We start from the raw sequence: 23,319 nt of genomic DNA on the forward strand, positions 1-23,319 counted from the left end.
AAAGGAGAGATCAAGTGAAAAACTCCTTAGTGCCTTGAAGCTTCCCAAACAAAACCTGTATTGCAAAACGACACATCCTTCCATAGGGTGATCAGCTGCTCAGGTTTTACCCTTGCTCTACTTTTGCTGGGTGACCTTGACAACAGTATTCTTATCTCTATTTTCTCTCTTATGTGTGAAAAGAAAACAATTCCTCGCCTCACAATGATGTTGTCAGATTTATGGTTGCAAAGTGACAAACAGACCCTAATTGTCATGATATGCAATAGTTAAATTTCTATGAAGTCAATGATGAAGTCAGGCATGATTCAGATCAATCAGAGTCATGTGAAAGAATTGGAGATACACAATGAGTTTTTGTTTGATATTTATAGTCAGTGAGAAATCTATGATTCTGTGATTCTATAAAATCACACAACGCACAGGACTGTAGTGGCTTTTCCACTGAATTTGAATGCCATTTTTTAGCCTAGTTTTTCTTTTCACAAAAGTTTGGGAAAAGTGTATTTGAAGAAGGCGCGTTCATAGCACTTTCTTTGGTTTGTTTTTTAAATGCTTCTGTCTCAGTCCTACTGCCCATGGAGACTGACTTCCTACTAATGTTCTTCAATGAATCAGACCTTCCCCTCAGGCTGTGAGGAAGTCACCAAGATTTGTGGGGAAGGTAGAAGAGAAAAAGAAACCCTAAATCATGGTCTTTTCCCTCCTCTGAAGATTCCCAACAGCAAAGTGAGACAAGTTTCACTGCGACCTACAAACTAACTACCCAGCAACAAGATGTTATTTGGCACCTCAGAGACGCAATTACCTAAACTTTTCAGGCATCTCCTAATTTTTTTATTTTTTTTTTAAGATATAAGTATTTTTGAACTTCCAGCACATCACTTTTCGCACTGTGAGCGTCAGCGCAAGACGGAGAGTTTTCGCAGGCGGCACGGGGCAGTGTCACCGTGGGGAGCAGCGGCGCGGGCGGGCAGGGCGCTATCGGGCAGCGGAGCCGAGGAGGGAGCCCGGGCCGGGCGCGGGGAGCGCGGCGCAGGGGGCGGAGCCGGTGGCTCCCGGGCCGCCGGAGCCCATCTGCTGCCGGGGAGCGCGGTGCCCCGGCCCGTCCCTGCCGCCCGAGGAAGCCAGCGCAGGAGAAAGCAGCTCTCCGGCCGGTTTGGTAGGTGAGGCGCGGGAATCTCTGCTGGGTGTCGTCTCGCTGCCCTTCGCGCTTTCTGAACTAAGAACAGCCGGGTGGGTCGTTCCTCTGATGGATAGACAGAGTCGCCGGGTAATTAAAATTAGCGAAAATATTCTGGTTTACTATATGCTGTTTTTTCTCTTCTCTGTCTGGCTTCAGAGCTGGTCTGTTCAGGGGAGGAGGGCGTCTCCTCCGCGTTTCAGGAATTGCGGTCCCCTGCTTTGGACAAACGAGTTTTCCAACTGCTTTGTTTCCAAGGTTTCGGTGCAGACCGCATCCATTAACGCCGTACGCGTTTGCCCCCATCCCGTCCTAAAGAAGGGTCTTGTCGGGGTTTGGGATTTCAAATTCCTGTGATAAACGTGACCCAAAGTTCAGTGTAGCTTTGATGTATGTTCTGCGTAATCTTTTAGCAGATTCCTCCCAAACCTCTGATTATCTGGCAGTCGACTATGTTTAAGGGAAAAAAAAAAAAAGGCCAGAAAATGATCAGGCTTTCTGTGGCCCTTTCAGGCTCTTTCTCATGCCCTGAGCCTTGGAGGGAAAACTCGCGGCCACTCGAGCATTGCGGTGAAACAACTCATTCAAAGGCGCGCCGTTTCCTCCCGCCCCTTGTTCCAGCAGCCCCTCCTGGCTTCCTATTCCTCCAAACTATTTTTTTTCCTACGGGAAAAGTGTGGGATTTTTTTTTTCTTCCTCCACTCTTCCCACACAAGAAACTCGCAGATCCGGCTGGGAGTTTCTCCGCGCAGCCCTGCGTTGCAACACGGGGACGCGCCCCGGAGAGCGCCGGGGCTGCTCCCGCCTGCCGAGCGCGGCCGGGAGCGGCACGGCCGGGGGACGTGGGCACGGAGCTGCCGCCGCCCCGAGCGCTTCTTGGGCGCCTCGTAGGGAAAAATCGGCAGGAGAAATCGCGTTAGGCAAAAGGAGGGGAGCTAACGCTTTCAAAAAGGGCATTTGCGCTAAGCAAAGCTTTTTAAAAAGTATCTTTTTTTTTTTTTTTTTTTTTTTTTTTTTTTTTTTTTTTTTTTTTTTTTTTTTTTGTCTGCGCTCTTGGCCAGGCTGCGGAGCTCCCACGGAGGGCGGCTGGCGGCGGGGGGTGCGCGGGGACGGGCCGGCTGGCTCCCGCCTTTGTTCCCCCGAAGGGGCGCCCGCAGCCGCATGGCTGGAAGCTGTTCCCTGCCTGCCGCCCCTCCCCGGCCGCTCCGGAGGATGGGGATGGGGGAAGGCGCGGTGGCGGGGAGGGTCACCCTCGGTTTGCGCTGACCTGGGGGGTCGCGGGGCTGCCAGGAGGCGGCAAGACCCATCGGGGGAAACCCCTTGGGGACGGCGGGGCGTCCTCCAGCCCGCGGCTTTCCCGGTGTGTTCCGTTCTCCTGCGGTTCAAAGGTTTCGGGGAGCTGGGGATGCCCTCGCTGCCGCGAGTTGGGCCGGGCTGGGGGCGGCAGGGCCCAGGAAAGCGAGAACGGCAGCGCCTCATCCGCGCTGCGGGGAGCACAGAGAACACCTGAGCTGTTTTGGGGACAGTAGCTTAACTACTTCTGCGCAAGATCTTGGGAGTATCCAGAGATGGCAGACTGGCATTACGCCGGTGTAAGCTACTACAAGGAGTGCGAGACAGTGATAAGAATCCCTGTAACTATCTTGGCTCGGAAAGGCAGTGGAAATCTCGGTACGTGCTTCAGCATCTTCATCTCGGGACTACCCAGGCGCATGCCTGAAGATCTCTTAGCAGCAGTGTTGAAACTACCAGTGCAGCTGTTGAAATCTGGTTTGTATGATGCTGTCTTGTTCTCACTTCTCCCTGGTTCTTGCACTTCTTCTAGCAGTTGGAAAGGGAAAAGAATGGGGATAGAAAAGGAACCGAGGTTTTTTTTTAAAGGCAAAAAAATAGCTGCAAACTAAGGGGTTTTGTTTCTTTTTGTGTTGAATAGGGCAGGAGACAGTAGTCACTGTTGATAACAGCCATGGAATATTCTAGCAGTATTCCAGAAGCCTGGACTGTCACATAGAGCTGGGTGCTGCTCTGGTATTATGGAAGTTACTGGTTGTTTTGCCCGGAACTAGTTTCATAGAAGTCCATAATCTATTAAATACAGAAATGTAGTATGGCAGTAAAAATGTGGGCCTTTTTTGCAGAGAAGGGGTTTGGAGTTTGTTTGTTTTTCTGCTTACAAATGTAACAGTATCTGCTTACTGGTTGTCTTCCACTGCGTGAAACAAAACTGTATCACTTTCTCTGAGATCCCAAATTACTGAGAAACAAACTGGTTGCTCCTGCTGACCAAAGCAGTAGTTGGGACAGTCTCTCTGACATCTGGCCAAACTGGAGTAGTGAGTACTGGTGCTAGGAATGGCAATTCACCTACAGATTAAGGAGAAGCATGTGGAAAACCCTGCAAGTCATGGCTTATCGTTGGAAATGCCAGTGGCTGATGTGTTTGGTGTCACTCTGCACCTCCAGCCTTATGGCACCCAGGATGTACTGAGCATTGCCTCTGCCATGGTTATCCCTCTGTGCCTGAGGGAGGATTACCAAGATAGATAAACTGAAGATGCTGGTTACTGGAAGCGCAGAAGTACTGAGAGGGTTTTGTTGGTGGGAAACCTCCCTGTGGCATTGCTGTCACTGCAGTGCATCTGGCTGGGCCTTGGGACTCTCAGGAAGAGATGGTGGGAAGCAAAACATGATGGATTAGCATTGCCCTACTGGCTCTTCCTTCCACATGGCACTTGCAGAGTTCAGTCAGATACCTTCTTTAGCTTCCTCAAGTGAGGCTATCTCATTATTCCACAGACCTCAGCAATAACTAATATTTTAATTCCCGTGGAAAGCACCATGGCCCACCTCTGTCAGGTTGGCCAGAAGTGAAAACAGGATTTTTCTTCACTCATAAAGGAGATATATATTTGGATTCTCTGCAACATATAGAAGATTGTGGTCCAGATTCTGAACTGAGATCTGTGTATTCCTGAGTCTGCAAAAACTGAAATAATACTAGAGGTTCCCCTTTTTCATAAGCTGTCCATGGCAGCAATGGGGAGAAGGCTGTAGAGAGATCTTTGAAAAATGACACTTGACTTAAATTTTATAGTCAATAGGGAAACCATCATAATGTATGGAAGTAGGATGATGACACACCTTCATTTGGGAACATTTTAGAATGAACCTGTACCAGTCCTGAAACTCGTTGCTTGGCTGGCTGAGTAGTCTGATCTTCAACACAGAATTGTGGCTTGGAGATGCTGTGGCTGCTACATGCCCAAATAACTCAGAAAATCTAACAGATCCTAAGGCTGCTTAAACAACCTGCAAACAGATGACCTCAGAAGAAGGGAATAATGTTGTAAGCGGAAGCAACTAAGTTGGCAGAACTGTTGAGGTGGCACATACATGTGCACACAGCAAAGACCACAGGCTGTAGGATTTCCTGCCTTGGCTTTCTGCAAAGTAGTTTCATGAGGTCAAGGTTGACTGTCTGATACCAACTCCGGATTTCTCAATGTAGTTTAAAACTTGAATAAAAAACGGTCACTCAGAACTCCCAGGAATGCTGCCGTGCTCTGAAGGTACGTGATCACCTTCAGGTGCAACAGCTCAACTTCACTAGCTGAAGTGAGGCAAGAACCTGGGAATAAAGAACTTCTTTTGTCAACACAGAGCATATTGTTGGAGGTGCTTTGGGACATGGCAGCAAAGGAAGGGATTTTAATGGTCCTTTGCATTTAGAGCCAAGGAAAGTTTCTTCAAATAGAACTTGCTGTTGGCCCGCTAAGAATGCTCACATTTCTTCATTTCTTCTCCTGTTGTATCCTGCATCATTTGTTTCTTCCAGTCTCACTTCCACTAAGACCTGAGGAGGCTTGTCAGACAAAACAGACCTTTTGTCTTAGGGCAGAAAACTTAGTTGTTCTTTAAATTGCTACTCAGCAGCAGCAGCTTACAAACAGCTCTGCAGCCCTGCGCCTCAGCCCTCGATCACTTGTGGTTTTGTAAGGAATATGAAACAGACAGAGGAAGGATGAACTTTCTGCTACTTGACTTGTTTAACTAAAGGATTCTTAGTCTTTAGCTTTGCACTGTGCACCAGACTGTGCAATCCACGTGTTTTATTATTAAAACTACACAAAGCACTTTCACAACTCTTCCTTGTAACTTTCCTGACTTTCTAATAACATATTTATTCATTACATTTTTGGTAGGAAGCCTTCTAGTGGGTAATAAGGGTCGCAAAAGTACCATACCTATGACTAATTGTTGTATGAGGTTCCAGCTGCTTTGTCAGCAAGACCTGAATAAAGTCTTGTGGTAATTAATTACAAATACTGGCTTTCTAGTGCATTGTTCTCTAAGTTCAACTTTCTAGAATGATCAGACTTCTTTAGTAACATCTTTGTTTTTCTTTCTTAAGTCATGCCTTAAGTCATCCCTGCCTCGCAAACCTCTGCTCCCGTCTCTGTAGCTTCCTGCTACAGTCCACAGTCTGGTGTTTTGTGGTTCTGTCTCTCTTTGAATTGCATTTGTAGTTTCTACTTTGTTTCACTAAATTGTCCTCACAGCGGTCCCAATCTGGTGCTGTGTGTATGCAAGTGCTGTAGGTAGTTTGTTACATTCTTGGCTTTATATTAATCTTGCAAAGAAGTGTGTATGTGTATATACACACTTATATACAACAGGCACGTGTTTTTATATACGTAAATATATTATTTTACTGGCTCTTGATGTTATTGACTAGAGTGACCTATTATCCCTTTCTCCTAAACTGAGACAAGCACTTCTGGTTAAATGCAAATGCACAAGTTCCTTCATTTAATTTACAAAGACTGTCGTCTTGGAGAAATCTCACTGCTTATTAAACACTTTGGGAGGGTTTTGCAGCTCCTTTGTTTGACTTTTCTTATCTGATTTGCATCTTGAAGCGAGGCCCGAGGAACTCTTTGCTTAGCCTTCTGTTTTGTGGCTTGTGGCTGCTTGTTAGCAGTTACCAGTGAGGGCACTTGAGGCACGGTGAGCTGGAACTGCAGGAGGATGCTCCTCAGTGGCTGCAGCTCGGAGCTCCTTGTAAGTGCATGGGGTGGGGGAGGAGAGGTGCTTTTACTTTGCTTTTCTGCCCTGAGCCTGTGCTCGTCCTGCTCCCCGTATTTAATAACAACTAAAAGCAGGCAAGTATCTCCTGCTCAATCCCTCCCCTCATTGCATTGCAGAAGAGGCTGTATAAAAGCCAAAATTCTCCTCAGTTCCCACAGAAGTAAGAGAGGATTAATGGAATTTATCCCACCCCATTTGCAGACAGGTTTAAACAAAGCCTTGCACCGCTATTATCCCAGCCAGTCTGCAGCTCCTTTGTATATGCTGAGGTAGTTCTCGATCCACATTATCCTAAAATCTGAAATGCTTACGTCTTTCTGGCTGGCTTGAGGCAATCATGGAGACCCCCAATATGCATGCAGAAGCCTTCAGTACTGAATCTGTTTTTAAATTTTCAAAGAACTATCAGCTTGTGATGCAAGATATTGACTGTCTTGAAAACTTTAAAATGACCAAACTACATGAGAACCTTGAAACTTATGTAATCATATGAAATAATTGAAATTAAATATTTTACTACTGAACTAGTGGAAAAGGATAGCTGGAGACGTGAATCCAGATCTCACAGAACTGCTAAATCAGCGGTGAAACATTACCTTCTCTGGTCCTTTTTGGTGGCTGGCTCGTCGAGTACACTTATAACTGCAAAACTTTGCTGTCTTCTATAACCCTCTCCCCTAACTGACAGCCTCTTCCCAAGAAGTGGGATCTTTTATAGAAATAGAGATCAGAGAACATGAACCTTACAGGTTTGGATAGTGCTTGTTTGTTTAGGAGTTTGGTTACTCAAACTATCTCCCACGCCTCTTAGCATAATGTTTCTTCAGTTTCAATACTATAACTATTTTGGGCTTTTCTTAGGCCTCTAAAGACTGTGAATGTTTTCAGAATTGAAGGCTAGAAGTTAGGAGAAAGGGAGAAAGTTAGGGTGACTTTAGTTGAATTTAAGGTACTGCTTGTGTAACTTTAGGTGTAAGTTCCTTAACTTCCACAAGTATATCTTGAATGACTGGTACTTCATGCTTTTATAGAAAATGTGTGTGTGTGTGTAGTGTATACAAACTTAACATTTACACAGCATCTGCACAGTTTTATGAAATTAACTGCTGAGCTACCCCAAATGGTAATTAATGTCTTAAGAAAATAACTGCAGTACAGATGCTAAACAAGAAGTGAATGTATGATTGGACAGGCTGCTTGCTAGACTCAAATAGATGCATTTCTTATGAACAAAAGAAGACAATCCACTAGATGGGATTATGCAAAAAGCAGACAGGGTCATTAATAACTCTCCTCTTCCCTCAGCCTCGAGCAGAATACAGCATTTCTCTCTTTCTGCTTAAGAGCTGTTGGTAGCTGTGCATAGCAGTGAATGGGAGGGGATGAGGATGAACAAGGGCAGACTCTGTACAGGGCCAAGGAACAGAGGGCAGTGACTGTCTCTTCTTAAGTGCATGTAGGTCTGTGGGCGTACAGAAAGATGGAGTGTCTTGGGCAATATTTGCTCTTGTTGATCTCAAGAGGAGGCCTCTGAAGTGTTGTGGTAGTGGCAGCTCCACTGCATTCGTGTGGGGAGGGGATGAGCCATTAGGGCTCATCTTAAAGAGGTTCTCTTCCTCAGTATCATTAATCAGAAAGCTCATTTTTTATAATTAATTATATATCCATGTGCTTCCTTAGATGTTGATAGAAGGATTGTTTTTCTCCACAGAGAGCCTCTTTTCTAGGCTGATCCTATAGTTTAAGTTACTAGACCTTTATGTGTAAGCATGTGCTTTGCTTGAGGTACAGTTTTGTGTGTGGTGGATTCAGTGTAGCATTGGATCTTGTGCTTGCTGGGTGTGTGTGTATGTGGTGGGGAAAGCATGGCCTTGAAACCGCAGACCTGGATACCTCCCTGACAACAGAATGGAAAACCAAGCTATGTTCCTGATTGATGGAAGAGCTTTTAGTAAAAGTGGTATCAGTTCTGACTGATGGGATCTTAGGATGGGAATGAGCACCAGTGTTCTGCAACCCAGCTTCCTCAAACTCCTGTGTATGTGGTTTGCAGGTTACAAGCAAACCTGCAGATTTGTCTCCCTGGGCTCTGCTTGTAGGGTTCTTAAAAGGAACTATCAGAGGAAAGGATTTGATGCAGAAAAGGGTGATGCAGGGTCATGCTCAGCTGTCTATAGAGCATAAATGGTGTCTGGATAGTAAGTCAGCATGAGACTTGACTGATTTATGCAGCTCACACGATTTGGGAAGTCTTGAAGGGATGATACCCTGCTATGTGGACTCAAGAGCTCACCTCTGGTCTGTGCTAACTTCCATGCAGAACAGGGAACACTAATCTAATAGAGCACTAAGAAAACCCACCAGCTCCCATATTCTGTAAGTTGACAAGTAAATGTGACATTTTTCATTCCAACATGTTTTATCATCACTGGTCTAATTGAAAGAGAAAACCACAATCATTTGGCACAAAAACACCCTGCATCCTAATCTAAAACTGAACTTGCAAATTCTTATTTGTCTGTCTTCCTGCCTCAGTGCCTACATGGTAGTGGCCCACGCAACATCCAAGCTCTTGCTGCAGTATGGGACATCCATCTGGAGTTTGATGCTGAATTGGGGTCATAGGCTACAGTATTGTCTGAGGAAAAGGTGTAGACTGGAAAGCAGATGAGAGAATATTTACTCTGAAATGAAAATCTTAAAACCTAGAAATGGCCATGGTGCAGTGGTGTTAGCCTTCTCTTTAAACAAGCCCTTCACACACTTTCTAACTCACTGTATTTTTTAAGAGTATACTTACTGGGCAAAAGAAAAGTTTCTGAGAGGCCCCATAGGAAGGCAGTGTGAACTAGTCTTAGAGTTAGTTGTGTCAGTCTGAAACTTGACTTCCTCTTTTAGTTTGGCAGCTAACATGAAAAAAGTCTGCTTCAGATAATTGTTCAGCTTGGGCTTGAGGTATGGCCTGCTGACTGGAACAGAAATCACTTTGGGTTTGTGGGGAAAATAGGCAGCAAATAACATTTCTAGATCTAGCTGCAAATAAATATTTGAATGGGCTTACTTAAAACAGGTACCTGAAAAAATTATTGATTAGGTGGTGCCCTGATGTTGTAGCTCTTCAACTGGAACATGCTATGAACATGCTGGAACAGGGACATTCAGTATTAATGCCTAACTGAGGAATTTTCAATTTCTTCTCTTCCAGTGTTGAGTTTTATACTGGAGCCTTAACTGCTTGATATTTCACTATTGCTTTCTCTAGTATGGGGAAAATAGTTATCTTCAATGTTCAGCTCAAAGCTTGCCATGTTTAATGGGATGTCCTTCTTGCAAGATTGTCTACAATCCACTTTTGTAAAGAGGAGAATACACTAATGTGGGATAGAAAGTAGCAGTGAGCCCTTTGTAATGCCTCTTGTGGTCCTTGCCCAGTTTTGCAGGCAAGCTGTGTTTATAATATCCCAGGATTAAGTGATATTACAATCACTAGAAAATTTGTTACACTACTTGCACAGAAGCTTCCAGGTAAGACTCCAAATACAAGCAGAAATTATCTACTGTAAAATGGAAAAGGAGGTGACTTTTCAGAGGCTGTCGTAATGGAGTAACATTAACAGCTGCAGTTAATGTGCTCTGCCCCTTTGCTACCTCTTTTTGCCTTGGTACATGGGAGCAGAAAGGAATGTGTGCCAGCCTTGTATGTCTTTAAATGCGGGCACTGCAAAAGTCAACTTACCTAAATACAGACTGCTGCTCAGTGCATCATTAGAGCTCATTGCTGCCAAAACCGATGTGGTGGTTGTACAATAGGTGCCATTACAGCCTTTGTAGCTGTGTCTCAGAGTTCTGACTTGTCTGTGTGGAAGTTAAGTGCTCAACTTAGTCCCTTCTCCCAGAACATGAGGACGTGTGGCCTCAATCATGTCACTGACAGAAACCTCAGAATATTACCCCTACTATCAGTGAAAAGAAGAGGCTTCTTTTAACCCAATCTGCTGCCTACAAACAAAAAAAATTCATGTCGGTGCTTGTGCATTTTATGCAAAATCTCTTGAACTAGGTGACTCATATTTTGGAGACTCATTCTGGAAAATGCCCTCCTTCCTTCTAGCTTGTATGGGGAACAGTCTGCAGTGGATATGGGAGGTTAAAACAACTGAGAACTGCAGTCTAATGTAGACTGATGCGTGAAAGATGTGGTCCTGCTCCTCTCCTGTCATCTCCTTAGTGGCTGTTTTGGGCAACTGATCTTGATGAAAGCAATTAAAGAAGGCAAATCTGCCCCTTCTCGCAGATGTCTCCATTTACATTGGGTTGTAGCAGCTGGGAAGCTTTCAGCTCATTTTAGGGGAAACTGAGGAAATAATTCTCTTTCTTTCCACCCAATAGTTACAGTAAGTGCAAAACCTCTATAGAAACTAAATCTCTTTTGGCAATTAGCTGCTTCCTGGCAATGCTAAGCATTTACAACCTGTTTCTGCTTCCAGCCCTGAAGGAATTGAACAGCTTTACTCAATTGCCATCTAAATCTTTGCCATCCTTTTAAATTCTTTGCCAACATTGCTCAGCACTTGCAAGTTTTAGCCATCAGTGAGAACCAGCAATTTGGCACAGCTTCAAATGGCTCATTTTTCTAGGTGTAGCTATTCTGATGCTGAACTTCTCTGGACAAAGTGATGTGCTTCCATGCCCATTGTTTTTAATAAGGGGATTCCTTTTGACTGAGCAATTTCAGAGTAATTTAAGGAGTTTGGTTTTGGAAAGTGTTGGATGTTTACCTTCATGGAAAGTCAGGTGCCCAACCTGAAAAGTCCTCAATACGTACACAAAGAGCATCTAAGAATGCTGGTGTAGCATCCCAGGAAGCTATACCCTGAGCAGAAGCTGCAGGCAAACTCAAGAACTTGTAGGTGAAGCCTGCACTGGAGGCTGCAGAAGATGGCTTGTATGTTCTTGAAACAAAATTTGCAAAGCTACTATCAGTCATTGCTGCATTATGTCTCTTATTGATGCAACATCTGTGACCTGATTCTAAACTTTTCATAGATCTTTGGAGCACTGGACTGTTTCTTTTTGTTAATTCCATTGCCATTGTGACCGTGTTTCCCTACAGAATACTTGTCTCAATTGGCTTCTGTTTCTCAGCAGTTTGGACAGATGAAGGTGTAACAGGGGAAGCTCTGACATTTTTGAAATTATTTTCTTTGCAAGCTGTTTGTGACTTCTTTTCATCTTGGTGCTTGCAAACTATGTAGGAAGGCAGCCTTAGGTAAGCAACTTACTGCATCTTTTTTCCTGAAGTGACCTTCTGTCACTATGGCAGGAAGTCCTAGAAGTGCCAGGAACTGTTCTCCTTTTTGTGACACTGCTCACATAAAAGAAGAACCTGAAGATTAGTTTCAAAGCAAGCACTTAATATATAAGAAGTTTTGCAAATATTGGGACATGCAGAAGGAGGACATAGGCCAGGGAGGAGATGACAGATAAACATGACTTGTGAAGACATGTCAGCAATAGAAAAATCATCAGAGGAACCTGGGTTACATAGTCTGGTAGCTAAAGCTGTAAGCAGCAAACTCCGTTCAGGCTTTGCTCCCATTAACCTAGACATATACTTTCTAATCATCAATTAACCAATATTAATGAAAAATCTTGATAAACTTGTGTATTTGATATGTGAACTTGACTAGATTTCCTTTGGACTGTGGGTATAAACAGTATATAAATCAATACTAGAGATGGAAGAGTTCAATTTCACAGGAACTATAACTGTTTAAATTGCTTCAAACACAGCAAAAAAAGTTTGAATTCTACTTAAACAAAACTCTCAAAACATTTCAAGATGTGTTCTTTGACCCCATAGCCCCTTTCTAAACAGATTTTGAAAGCTTCAAGAAAATCCAACTCATTCCTTTCAGGATTGTCCCATCCTTACACTAGGCTTGACACATCTCTCTGAATTTAAAGCCAGGCAGTGATAATGTTTGCCCATGCAGCTTTAACTGCAGCATATCTGCCTCTGTCACCTCTGTGGCTGGGCACATTCCTCTAGTGCTGCAGAAATGGTGTTGCAGCTTAGATGACATCTCATGTCACCCTGTGACATGTGATGTCAGGGTGGAGCAAGCAGGATGGAGTGCAGCTGAAGCACGAGGGAGCATCTCTACAAGGTGCCCTTCCAACCTGGGCATCCACTCCAGTGTCAACAAGCTGATGTAAACGTTGTCTCTTCGTGGTTCTTCCTGTGAGGGTCTGTGCCTCTGTGTCTCATGTCTAGGGTGTCTTTATTTTTCTTTAGGATGTGTGTTATCTGTCTCTCTCCTTATTTGACTTTACAAAACTGTTCTACTTCTATCCTGAAATAAACTTCATACTGACTTTTTTTCAAAAGTTAATGTAGGTCCCTAAGGATTTCTTTTCCATAGTGGTCACTCTACAAACTATCAAGTTTGCAAGTGACACTATGCCAGCTCCTCTTTCACCCTAGGATATATTCCAAATGCAAAACACAGAACAGTTGCTAGCTACAATGACTCATGCTTGTGGAAGTATTGAAAGGTTAAATAACAAACTCCTTTAGCAAAGACAGGATTGCTACAGGATGGCAAAAGTTTGCTGGACTTGAAACGGGAGGAATAATACCACAGGCACTTCTAAACTTAAATCTGCCAGAAAGAAAGGCAGTTACAGAAACTCTGTGTGGACGCTTGGTTCTTACAATCTTTCTCCAGTCTTAGAGTTGATCTAACAGCTTTCAAGCCACAAGTAAGAAAATGCACAACAAGAGGAAAAACACCTTAATTATGGTCAGAAAAATGACTGTCAAGCACTGTTTTATCTCTGTCCCATGGTGTTTCCTCTTGCTAGGGAGAACACGTTGGTGAGTTGGATTGTTTTCTTTTCCTGGAATGATGAAATTTAAATAGCAGCAAATAGCTCCTGTGGTGTCTCAACCTGTTTTCCTGTTCAGGGAAGGAGAACATGACTAAGCCCAAAGGCTGGGTCTTGTAAATGGCCTATAAAAAGTTCTGACAATCAAAGAGACTCTACTTGTGTGTGCATCTGTACCTTCAGAGCACACCTCTATGCTTTTTTGGAGAGAGATGGGTGAGTGGGTATAGACCACCTTCAATTTCATCAGTATTTCTCATCTATAGTCATATTTTAAAGTTTTACCTGAGAGGTATTTTTCTGAGGAGGATTCTCAACAATTTTATCTACTAATGGTTCATCTAATTCCACTGAAGTAGAACAAAGAAATGACAGACCTGACTCTTCCAGCCCTTAGCCAGTTAATTTTATGGCTTTTTTTTTCCTCATAGGAAAAGCTGAAGTTCTCTTTCCAGCATCCCTGACTTCAGGAAAGGGTGCTAGGGAGCAAAAAACCAAGTCTGTGCATGCCTCTTGTCCCCTTCTAGCTGCTCTGTATTTAAAGCTGTTTCCATGATGTGTTTTTGTGGTGGATTTTTTTGGTTGGGTGTGTGGGTTTGGTTTGAGTATTGTTGGTTTGAGTATTGTTTTGGTTTTTTTTTGGAGACTGCTATTTTTCCCTAGTGAGGAGTAACTGTCATGCAGGTTAGTTTCACTGCTAGCTCACAGTGACCGTGTCCTTTTTATCTGTGGTGTTGACTGCTGTCTCCTTTTACCAGATGGCACTGGCAATTGTAGACTGCTTCCCAAACTTCTTGTCCAAGTGTAATCTAAAAAAGTTGTATTTGGTGATGAGTATCCCTGTGTTTAACAAGGTAGCCTTTGCTTCATGTGGTTAAATAGATTGCCTTGTGCTCCCTTTGCTTTCAGTCCTCTGCTTTAAGTTTATCATGATGGCAGTGAACAACCTGACTGCCTGGTATCTTTAGACCCACTCCTTCAAAAGAACTACCAAATGTTGGGATTTCTATAACACTCCAGCTCGTCTGCATCCCTCTGCTTCGTCTGAAACCAGAGTAAGCTTTGCAGTAGTGTTCTATTGTAAAGTTGCTGAGTTTATAACTCTGAGGTGCATTGTTTAACTTCATGTTTCCAAAATAAAAAGGGTTTAAACTGATACTATAAAAAGCGCTGACTGACTTTTATTCACCAAACTGCCCATACAGCTTTTCTGTTATGCATTACAATTCTGCAATCCTCAGATGCACCAATCATGGTTTCTATTTTGAGCAGCTGGTCCCCTTCCTGGAGCACCACAAAATTGCCCCAGGTTTCCTTATCACCATAGACTCTGTTGTGTTCCCATTATGCTATTCTAGCTGCAAGACTTCAGCTGGCTAAAACAGTCTCAAAATATTTGTGTTGCACATAACTTCTGACTTGAAAGTGATAGCTTGTGTTTTCTTGCTTCAGGGATTGTTTCCGTGCAACAAGTGCTTAGTTTGTGGGATATCCTGTACGGTGCTAGTCCTACATTTCCTGCTTGATGGTTATTTTTGGCTTTTTATGGGACTTACATGTAGTTGCTACTACAGGTTGTTCTTGCTTACTATACAGCAGAGACAACTCCAGCTACAAGAACCAAATATTAAAGTACAGGGCAAGAAGGCTGCACTTGGGTGGCTTTTTGTGTTTTGGATTCTTCACTTAAACCCTGGCTGGTAGCAGACAGTAGCGCTCTAAGTGTGAGCAGTGTGGTGTCCAGAGGGGTACCTGTGGCAGGGCGAGCTGGTCAGTCCGTGTGTTGATGTGTCAGTGTGTCAATCTGTGTGTCAGTGTGTCGGTGTGTCAGTCCATGTGTCAGTGTGTCGGTGTGCCGGTCGGAGTGTCGGTGTGTCAGTCGGTGTGTCAGTGTGTCGGTGTGCCTGTCCGTGTGTCGGTCCGTGTGTCAGTCAGTGTGTCGGTGTGCCGGTCGGTGTGTCGGTGTGTCAGTCAGTGTGTCAGTGTGTCAGTGTGTCAGTCGGTGTGTCAGTGTGTCGGTGTTCTGGTCGGTGTGTCAGTGTGTCGGTGTGTCAGTCGGTGTGTCGGTGTGTCGGTGTGCCGGTCGGTGTGTCAGTGTGTCAGTCGGTGTGTCAGTGTGCCGGTCGGTGTGTCAGTCGGTGTGTCGGTGGGTCGGTCAGTGTGTCGGTCCATGTGCCGGTCGGTGTCGATGTGCCGGTCGGTGTGTCAGTGTGTCGATGTGTCAGTGTGTCGGTGTGTCGGTGTGTCGGTGTGCCGGTCGGTGTCGGTGTGCCGGTCGGTGTGTCAGTGTGTCAGTCGGTGGGTCGGTGTCGGTGTGCCGGTCGGTGTGTCAGTGTGTCAGTCGGTGTGTCGGTGTGTCGGTGTATCAGTCGGTGTGTCGGTGTGCCGGTCGGTGTGTCGGTGTATCAGTCGGTGTGTCGATGTGCCGGTCGGTGTGTCAGTGTGTCGATGTGTCAGTGTGTCAGTGTGTCGGTGTGTCGGTGTGTCGGTGTGCCGGTCGGAGTGTCAGTGTGTCAGTCGGTGTGCCGGTCGGTGTCGGTGTGCCGGTCGGTGTGTCAGTGTGTCAGTCGGTGTGTCGGTGTATCAGTCGGTGTGTCGGTGTATCAGTCGGTGTGTCGGTGTGTCAGTCGGTGTGTCGGTGTGTCGGTGTGCCGGTCGGAGTGTCGGTGTGTCAGTCGGTGTGTCAGTGTGTCGGTGTGCCAGTCGGAGTGTCAGTGTGCCGGTGGGTCGGTCAGTGTGCCGGTCAGTGTGCCGGTCGGTGTCGGTGTGCCGGTCGGTGTGCCGGTCGGTGTGTCAGTGTGTCGGTGTATCAGTCGGTGTGTCGGTGTGTCGGTGTGCCGGTCGGAGTGTCGGTGTGTCAGTCGGTGTGTCAGTGTGTCGGTGTGCCAGTCGGAGTGTCAGTGTGCCGGTGGGTCGGTCAGTGTGCCGGTCAGTGTGCCGGTCGGTGTCGGTGTGCCGGTCGGTGTGCCGGTCGGTGTGTCAGTGTGTCGGTGTATCAGTCGGTGTGTCGGTGTGTCGGTGTGCCGGTCGGAGTGTCGGTGTGTCAGTCGGTGTGTCAGTGTGTCGGTGTGCCAGTCGGAGTGTCGGTGTGTCAGTCGGTGTGTCAGTGTGTCGGTGTGCCAGTCGGAGTGTCAGTGTGCCGGTGGGTCGGTCAGTGTGCCGGTCAGTGTGCCGGTCGGTGTGCCGGTCGGTGTGTCAGTGTGTCGGTGTATCAGTCGGTGTGTCGGTGTGTCGGTGTGCCGGTCGGTGTGTCAGTGTGTCAGTCGGTGTGTCGGTGTGTCGGTGTATCAGTCGGTGTGTCAGTGTGTCAGTCGGTGTGTCGGTGTGTCGGTGTGCCGGTCGGAGTGTCAGTGTGTCAGTCGGTGTGCCGGTCGGTGTCGGTGTGCCGGTCGGAGTGTCGGTGTGTCAGTCGGTGTGTCGGTGTGTCAGTGTGCCGGTGTGTCGGTGTGTCAGTCGGTGTGCCGGTCGGTGTGTCGGTGTGCCGGTCGGAGTGTCAGTGTGTCAGTCGGTGTGCCGGTCGGTGTCGGTGTGCCGGTCGGTGTCGGTGTGCCGGTCGGAGTGTCAGTGTGCCGGTGTGTCGGTGTGTCGGTGTGCCGGTCGGAGTGTCAGTGTGCCGGTGTGTCGGTGTGTCGGTGTGCCGGTCGGAGTGTCGGTGTGCCGGTCGGAGTGTCAGTGTGTCAGTCGGTGTGCCGGTCGGTGTCGGTGTGCCGGTCGGAGTGTCCCGTGTCGCTGGCTCACAGCCGCTCACAGCCCCCGCGGTAACGGCCGGGGCTCGCGGCGCCTCGCGCCCGCAGCCGTTGGTCCCAACGGCCGCTCCCCTCAGGCGGCGGGGCCGGGGGACGGCGGGGCCGGGGGACGGCGGGGCCGGGGGACGGCGGGGCCGGGGGACGGCGGGGCCGGGGGACGGCGGGGCCGGGGGACGGCGGGGCCGGCCCGGGGCTGAGCGGCCAGCGAGGTGAGGGACGAGGCCGGGGACGAGCCCATCGCGGCATCCCAGGGCTGCGGGGAAGGAGCACCGCGGGCAAGGCGGCGGCGGGGCGGGGACCCGGAGCGCTGGCCCGGCACCCGCTGGCCCGGGGCGGTCGTAGGGCTCCGCCTGGCCCCGGGTTTAGACTGCAGGCCCTAAAGCAGTCTGTAAACCCGGCCGCTTGTAGGATGCGGCGTTCTCCGGGCTTAGAGCAGTTTTAAAAGATTGTCATCTGCCGGCTAAAGGCAGTGGGGGTTTCTAAGAAAGAGGTTTCTGTGTCAGTCTCCTCTCTCACTGGCCCCCACAAGCTTGCTCCGGGCCACTGACCGCCTCTGACTTGCTGCCAGTCGGTTCCTTTTCTTTTGTTTTGGGGAGTGATGTGTGTCTGTGGGTGGTGATGGGCAGTGATTGAGAAGTTAGCTCATTTCCATGACCAAACCTAAAACCAAATGTGTTAATAACAGCTCACTTAAACTTTTCTCCTCTCCCCCTTTAGAATTGGCAGGTGTTCATCTTCATGAAGGAAAGAAAGACTAGAAGTTCCAACTAGAACTGTAGCGTTTGCTTCAAGATGCCCCAAAGGGAAAATACTCATCTGCAAGTATCATCTTTCAAAACTGCCTGTGTTCTTTCAATTAAAGAAAAACGTTTTTTGAGAAAGATGACTTGTGAAGTCTGTGAACAAAGCTGTCTTCACAAGGATACTGAATGAAAGACATCATGCCTTACAAGGGACATTTATCTTGAAGGGTGACACTGTGCTCTTAAACTAAAACACAGGCACTGTAAAAACACTGATCCTGAACAAGAATAAGGATTATAAAAACTGCATCAGAATGTTTGTTAGTCCCAGAAGAGTCAGAAAATGCCATTTTTTGCAGATATGTGCCACTTGCTTCATACTGTGTCTCATGATTTTTTGGGTACCATTTGATAATCACATTGTGAGCCATATGAAGTCCTATTCCTACAGATACCTCATAAATAGCTACCATTTTGTGAATGACAGCCTGTCTATCAGCAGGGATAACCCAAACAGAGTATCAAGCTACCAGTACTTGATCAACCACAGAGAGAAATGTCAGCAGCAGGATGTCCTTCTCCTATTGTTTGTGAAGACTTCTCCTGAGAACCGCCATCGAAGGGATGCAATTAGACAGACTTGGGGTAATGAGAAGTACGTTCGTTCCCAACTTAATGCCAACATTAAAACCCTTTTTGCTTTAGGACGACCCACAGACCGTCTGCAGAAAACACAGCGGCAAAGAGAACTTGAACTCGAAGACCAGAAATACCAGGATTTGATTCAGCAAGACTTCTTGGATACCTTTCATAACCTTACTCTTAAATTGCTTTTGCAGTTTAGCTGGGTGAATGCCTACTGTCCTCATGCCAGGTTCATTATGTCTGCAGATGATGACATATTTATCCATATGCCAAATCTCGTTGCTTATCTCCAAAGCCTCACACAAATGGGTGCTCAGGATCTCTGGATTGGTCGTGTCCATCGCGGATCCCCTCCCGTAAGAGACAAGAGTAGCAAATACTATGTTCCATATGAAATGTACCAGTGGCCCTCTTACCCTGACTACACAGCAGGAGCTGCATATGTAATATCAAATGATGTAGCAGCTAAAGTTTATGAGGCTTCATTGACTCTGAATACAAGTCTTTATATAGATGATGTTTTCATGGGTCTCTGTGCCAATAAAATGGGAATTGTACCACAATATCATGTATTTTTTTCTGGGGAAGGAAAGGCTCCGTATCATCCCTGCATTTATAACAAGATGATGACATCTCATGGACACGTAGATGATCTTCGCCAGCTCTGGAAGCAGGCTACAGATCCCAAAGTTAAAAAGATTTCTTCAGGGATTTGGGGTAGAATGTACTGCAGACTAGTCAATATTGTGCTTCTTTGTAAACTGTACTATGTGGACACGTATCCTTGTTCAGCTGCCTTTTCTTAATACTTGAATATCTGCATTGAAGATCCACTGAGCCAAGACAGAGCAGCAACATTTTAGGTGTTTATCCAAAATATATGTAAACATGGAGAGAGGTAAAATTTACACGTGAGTACTTGGGGTGGGCAGAGGGAGAGGAAGAAGATGGTCCCAGGGTCCCAGATTTTGTTCAGAGACTTATTGGAATAGCTCTCCTGTTGTACTTCAACTTTTTACATTGTAGCCTGTTTTTTACATTCTTCAAGGTATGCAATTCCGGATTATAAGTGAACTATAATGGACTTGACTTCTAGACTTTGAAATGCTTGTTGAAAATACCTGTTTCTTTGAACTTGTCAGTAAGTCTTAACGGTTTTTTTTAAAGCTATGTGAACTAAGGCATGTGGCAAAAAAAAATAATCTGTTATATCAGAACGGAGTAGACCTTTCAAAGCACGAGGAAAGTGGAACTTCTGACTTGATAAATGAGACTATCACACTAATTTAAGGTAGTGTAAACTCTACAAATATTCACCATTTCTCAATGCTTCATACAAAGTCAGTCTGGACCTGCACAGCTGACAAATAGTGAGTGCTAGAAGTGAAGACCTGCTACACTTGTTTCCTCAAAGCTCCCTAAATCTTTGAAATAGGGAAACAGTGTTTGGATGCCCTTTGAGTTGGTGGTTTTAAGTAACAAAGGAATCCCCTTTAGAACCTGAAGCTATAAAAAACCCAAATACTACTCATGTGACTGGTTGGGCTAATATTTCTCTGTCTTCCAAGAACTGAATCAGCATATTTAAAAAGTCCAATCTTTAATAAGCAAATAAGTTGAGTTAGTTTTCTTCTAATAATTCTTCTATTTTCCAAAATTTTAGAGGTGAAAAGGAAGCAAAAGTCCCTGGGAATGTTACTTAGAGCTAGTTGAAGACTTAAAAAAGCAAAATCTCATGCTTGTACTAACAGAGAGGGGAAATATTTTCTGTACAAAGTTTGCCTTTGCTTTGAAGGGATGGGGAGATGGTGATTCACACAAACTCAGTACACAAATCATAATAACTAAAATATTTCTCCTGAAGTCAAAATTGTCTTTAAAATTTCAGGGCTGCTTGTGTCCACAAACCCCTGTACCTTGAATATATCTCAACATTAATATCACTTGCAAAAGAACAAAATGCCTGTGCTTTGTAAACCAAAACAGAGCCAAGTGATGTGCAAACTGCAGCCCTTAGGAGTTGTCCTGTGGTGCCATAAAGGTACTGCAGAGAGCCAGAGTTGTGGGCTGCCTGCAGTCCTTGCACAGCTCAGTCATGGTGCTTCCACAGACTCTCAGGACAGATATCTTAGTTGCTGATTGCCAAACCTGTGACAGCTCTGCAGGACTTGCTAGTTTGAAGCTATGAGTAGTAAACTTGGTTTAGTTAACTGCTGTGCTACTGCTCTTGGAGCTGTGCTGCAGGTTTCTGGTTTGAATGGATAATGGCATCTGTCAGTGCAGACAGAGTCCAGGAGTGAGCTTGCTGACTGTTCTGTAAGCTGTTCAGATGGAGGGTGGGTAGCTACTGGAACTAAGTCAAACATGTAACTTTCTGTAACTGGTTCTGCAGAAGGAAGATAATAAGATTCCTAACTGGTCCTAAATGTTGGGTGTATAAACAGCCCACAATGAAATAATTTATCAGTGTAAGAATTACTGATTAGTGTAACAGCTATACTTTAGAAAGAACAAATCCAGTTCCTTTTCTTGCATAAACAAATGGATAATAGTACTGGGGATGTAGATCTATATAACCTGTTTCATACAGAGAAAATAAATGCACATATACAGAAAGTATTATTCTATATTGAAGGAAAAGTAGTTAATCAGATTTCTGACTTGTGAGCCATTTAAATCAACAAAGCTGCACAGCAAAACTGCACTGCTAGAAAAGCCACCCTATTCACTGAAGGGAAAGAGGGTCTTCATGCAGTATGCAACCAAAATGTACTAGTAAGATTATATTCTTCCAGCATATCTACATGTTGGGATTTGTTTTCACTCATACATGCAAAAGTAAAGTAATCTTTAAGTAGCTTTAACCAGCTGACATCTAAAAGGCTGCTTAAATGTAGTTGCCATTATCTGGAAGTCAATTTTGACCATTGAAATGCTTTGTTTTACAGTTGGTTTGAGCTTTGTTTGGATTGTTTCTTAATCTTAAAAGGGCCTTGATGTTTGTAGTAGGCATTTTCTTCTGCTGCAGTGAAAAGAAGTTGCTTGTTGAATAAAAAGAAAAGCATGAAGGCACTCCTTTCAAAAAATAGAAGAGACATAGAAAACTTCATATTTTCTGGTTCTAAACACAAATTAAGATTTGTACACTTCCATCAGGAATCTTTTTTTAATAATAGTCTCAGTGCTCCAATGCAGGGCTGATAGGTTTTACTTCTACAAATAAAACTGAATCAGCCTGAATGGTCACTCCTCATTAAGAGTTTGACATTGTTGCACAGCATATTTAATGCTAATTTTTTTTACCTGTTTGTTTGGTTTGCATCAGTTTCCCTTTGATATTACTAATTTTTATACAAAATATTCAATATTTATTCTTAAAAATTTGCTCTGTACCACAGAAAAACAGTTGTTTTGTAAAAATTGTTTTGAATAAACAGACTTATTTCTTTTAAAAAACCTAAAGAATACATAAAAGGTAAATATGTCTTGTTGTTTTCTTTGTAACTGACAGGATCAGTTCTGATAATTTTAAGTGTTGTTCTGAGTTCTTTTTTACAAGAGGACTTCAAACTGCCCCTCATTCCCCCCCTCTGCCCCTGGTGTGTGCAAAGGGCAAAATTGATGTTCCCAAGAAAAGAGAGAGCTCACAAATTTGTTTACCAAGCTTGTAGGTCTAAAGCTGGATAAAATTGCCAGGTATCAGAATCTGAGCCTGTTGTTGATGCTGTAATCTGCATGTTCTCTTCAGGCAGCCTTTCCCCTGGGGATGTGTATCTGTCTACACAAGATTTCAGATTTCATTTTGCACCTTTGGAAAAGTAGCTGGTGGTCTGGGGACCAGACATGGTATTTTTATAGGGTATAATTAAATTCAGATAATTACAATTTGTATGTCTCTCCAATTTGTCTGCCATAATGTATCAAGTTAGGGTTTTTACAAATGGAGTCATTTGCATCAGGTAATTCCAGTGTATGAGACAGGGGCATAACTAAAGCATGAATTATCTAAATGATAGTGAAGAACAGAACAAAGGAAATGAAGTCAGGATTGTGGCATTTGGCTTCTTGCAGGGTGGGTTTTGTTGTGGGTTTTTTTACTTAATTGTTCCCTTTGGCCTAGAAACTGCAGTTCAGCTAAAACTGGGTTTGCTTGATACTTTTTGTTGAAGTAAGTGATTTAAGTATCTGATGCTTTAGAATGCATCGTTAATAATCTTTTTCTCATGATTTTGCAGAAACTTGAGCTTGCAGTTAAAAAACCCAGAAGCCCCTCAGAGGTATATAGTCAAATGTAAATATTCTGAACACTATGAAAGGATCTTTTATCACTGGGGTTTTTTTGTAAATACATGTGAGGCTTATTCTAATGACTTCTTCTCTCACATCATGTAATTAATGCTTCTAAGATAAAAAAAAAAACCTGTAAAAAAGCCCCAACCCAAACAAAAGATAACTCTTACTTGCTTTTCCATCTGATAGACTCAGTATAAATGCATGGCTGTAAACATTTCAGTGACTTCATTATTGCTAATGATTTATTAATCTTGGTGAAATTTAAAGAGGTTGTAGAGAAGGTACTACATAAATGCAGTAATTTGCATTCTAAGAACAAGAAAATATATAGTGGCTGATATGTGCAGCCTTACCTCCTCCTTGTTGACAAGTTCTCATCACTTTCACTGGTCACCAGGACTCTGCTAGATCCTCCTTGACTGGCTTCATGCATCACTTCAATCTGAATGAGAAGGACATGTTAAAACTGAAAATACTTAATTGCTGATGCTTTCATTTAGAGACCTTTAACTCTTTGAAAGAATAAACACCAGAGCCTACCTAACCTAGAAAGTCACTAGACAGGTTCAAATAATTGAATTCTAGATGTGCAGAAATATCTCCTATTTGTATTCTCCATCCTTGCTCAGTGTTGGCATGGAGGCATTCCTTACTCCAGGCAAAGTCATTATATTCTTGCACTGCAGAAGGTGAATTATCTCCTTGTGTAGATAATTACTCTGGAATACTG

The 23,319-nt window shown here is 44.6% G+C and overlaps 2 protein-coding genes across 3 annotated transcripts in view; one reads left to right on the forward strand and one right to left on the reverse strand.

Annotated features, from left to right (window-relative positions):
• Positions 1-23,319, reverse strand: part of MCF2L2 (MCF.2 cell line derived transforming sequence-like 2) — a 154,286-nt gene that overhangs the window by 57,429 nt on the left and 73,538 nt on the right. For both annotated transcript variants that reach the window (XM_066325797.1, XM_066325798.1), the window contains exon 15: positions 22,943-23,031. In XM_066325797.1, coding sequence (XP_066181894.1) covers positions 22,943-23,031 — 89 coding nt within the window. The remainder of the gene's footprint in view (positions 1-22,942; positions 23,032-23,319) is intronic.
• B3GNT5 (UDP-GlcNAc:betaGal beta-1,3-N-acetylglucosaminyltransferase 5) lies at positions 1,074-22,166 on the forward strand. The gene is made up of 2 exons (XM_066325799.1): positions 1,074-1,162; positions 17,626-22,166. Exon 2 carries the CDS (start codon positions 17,966-17,968, stop codon positions 19,100-19,102), a length of 1,137 nt encoding a protein of 378 aa, XP_066181896.1. The 5' UTR covers positions 1,074-1,162; positions 17,626-17,965; the 3' UTR covers positions 19,103-22,166.

This window comes from Sylvia atricapilla, chromosome 10 (genome assembly GCF_009819655.1).
Source record: "Sylvia atricapilla isolate bSylAtr1 chromosome 10, bSylAtr1.pri, whole genome shotgun sequence".
In the NCBI taxonomy this organism is placed as follows: Eukaryota; Metazoa; Chordata; class Aves; order Passeriformes; family Sylviidae; genus Sylvia; species Sylvia atricapilla.

Excerpts from the sequence above, each read along its gene's own strand:
- B3GNT5 (XM_066325799.1), top strand. The coding sequence starts at position 17,966 with ATGTTTGTTAGTCCCAGAAGAGTCAGAAAATGCCATTTTTTGCAGATA.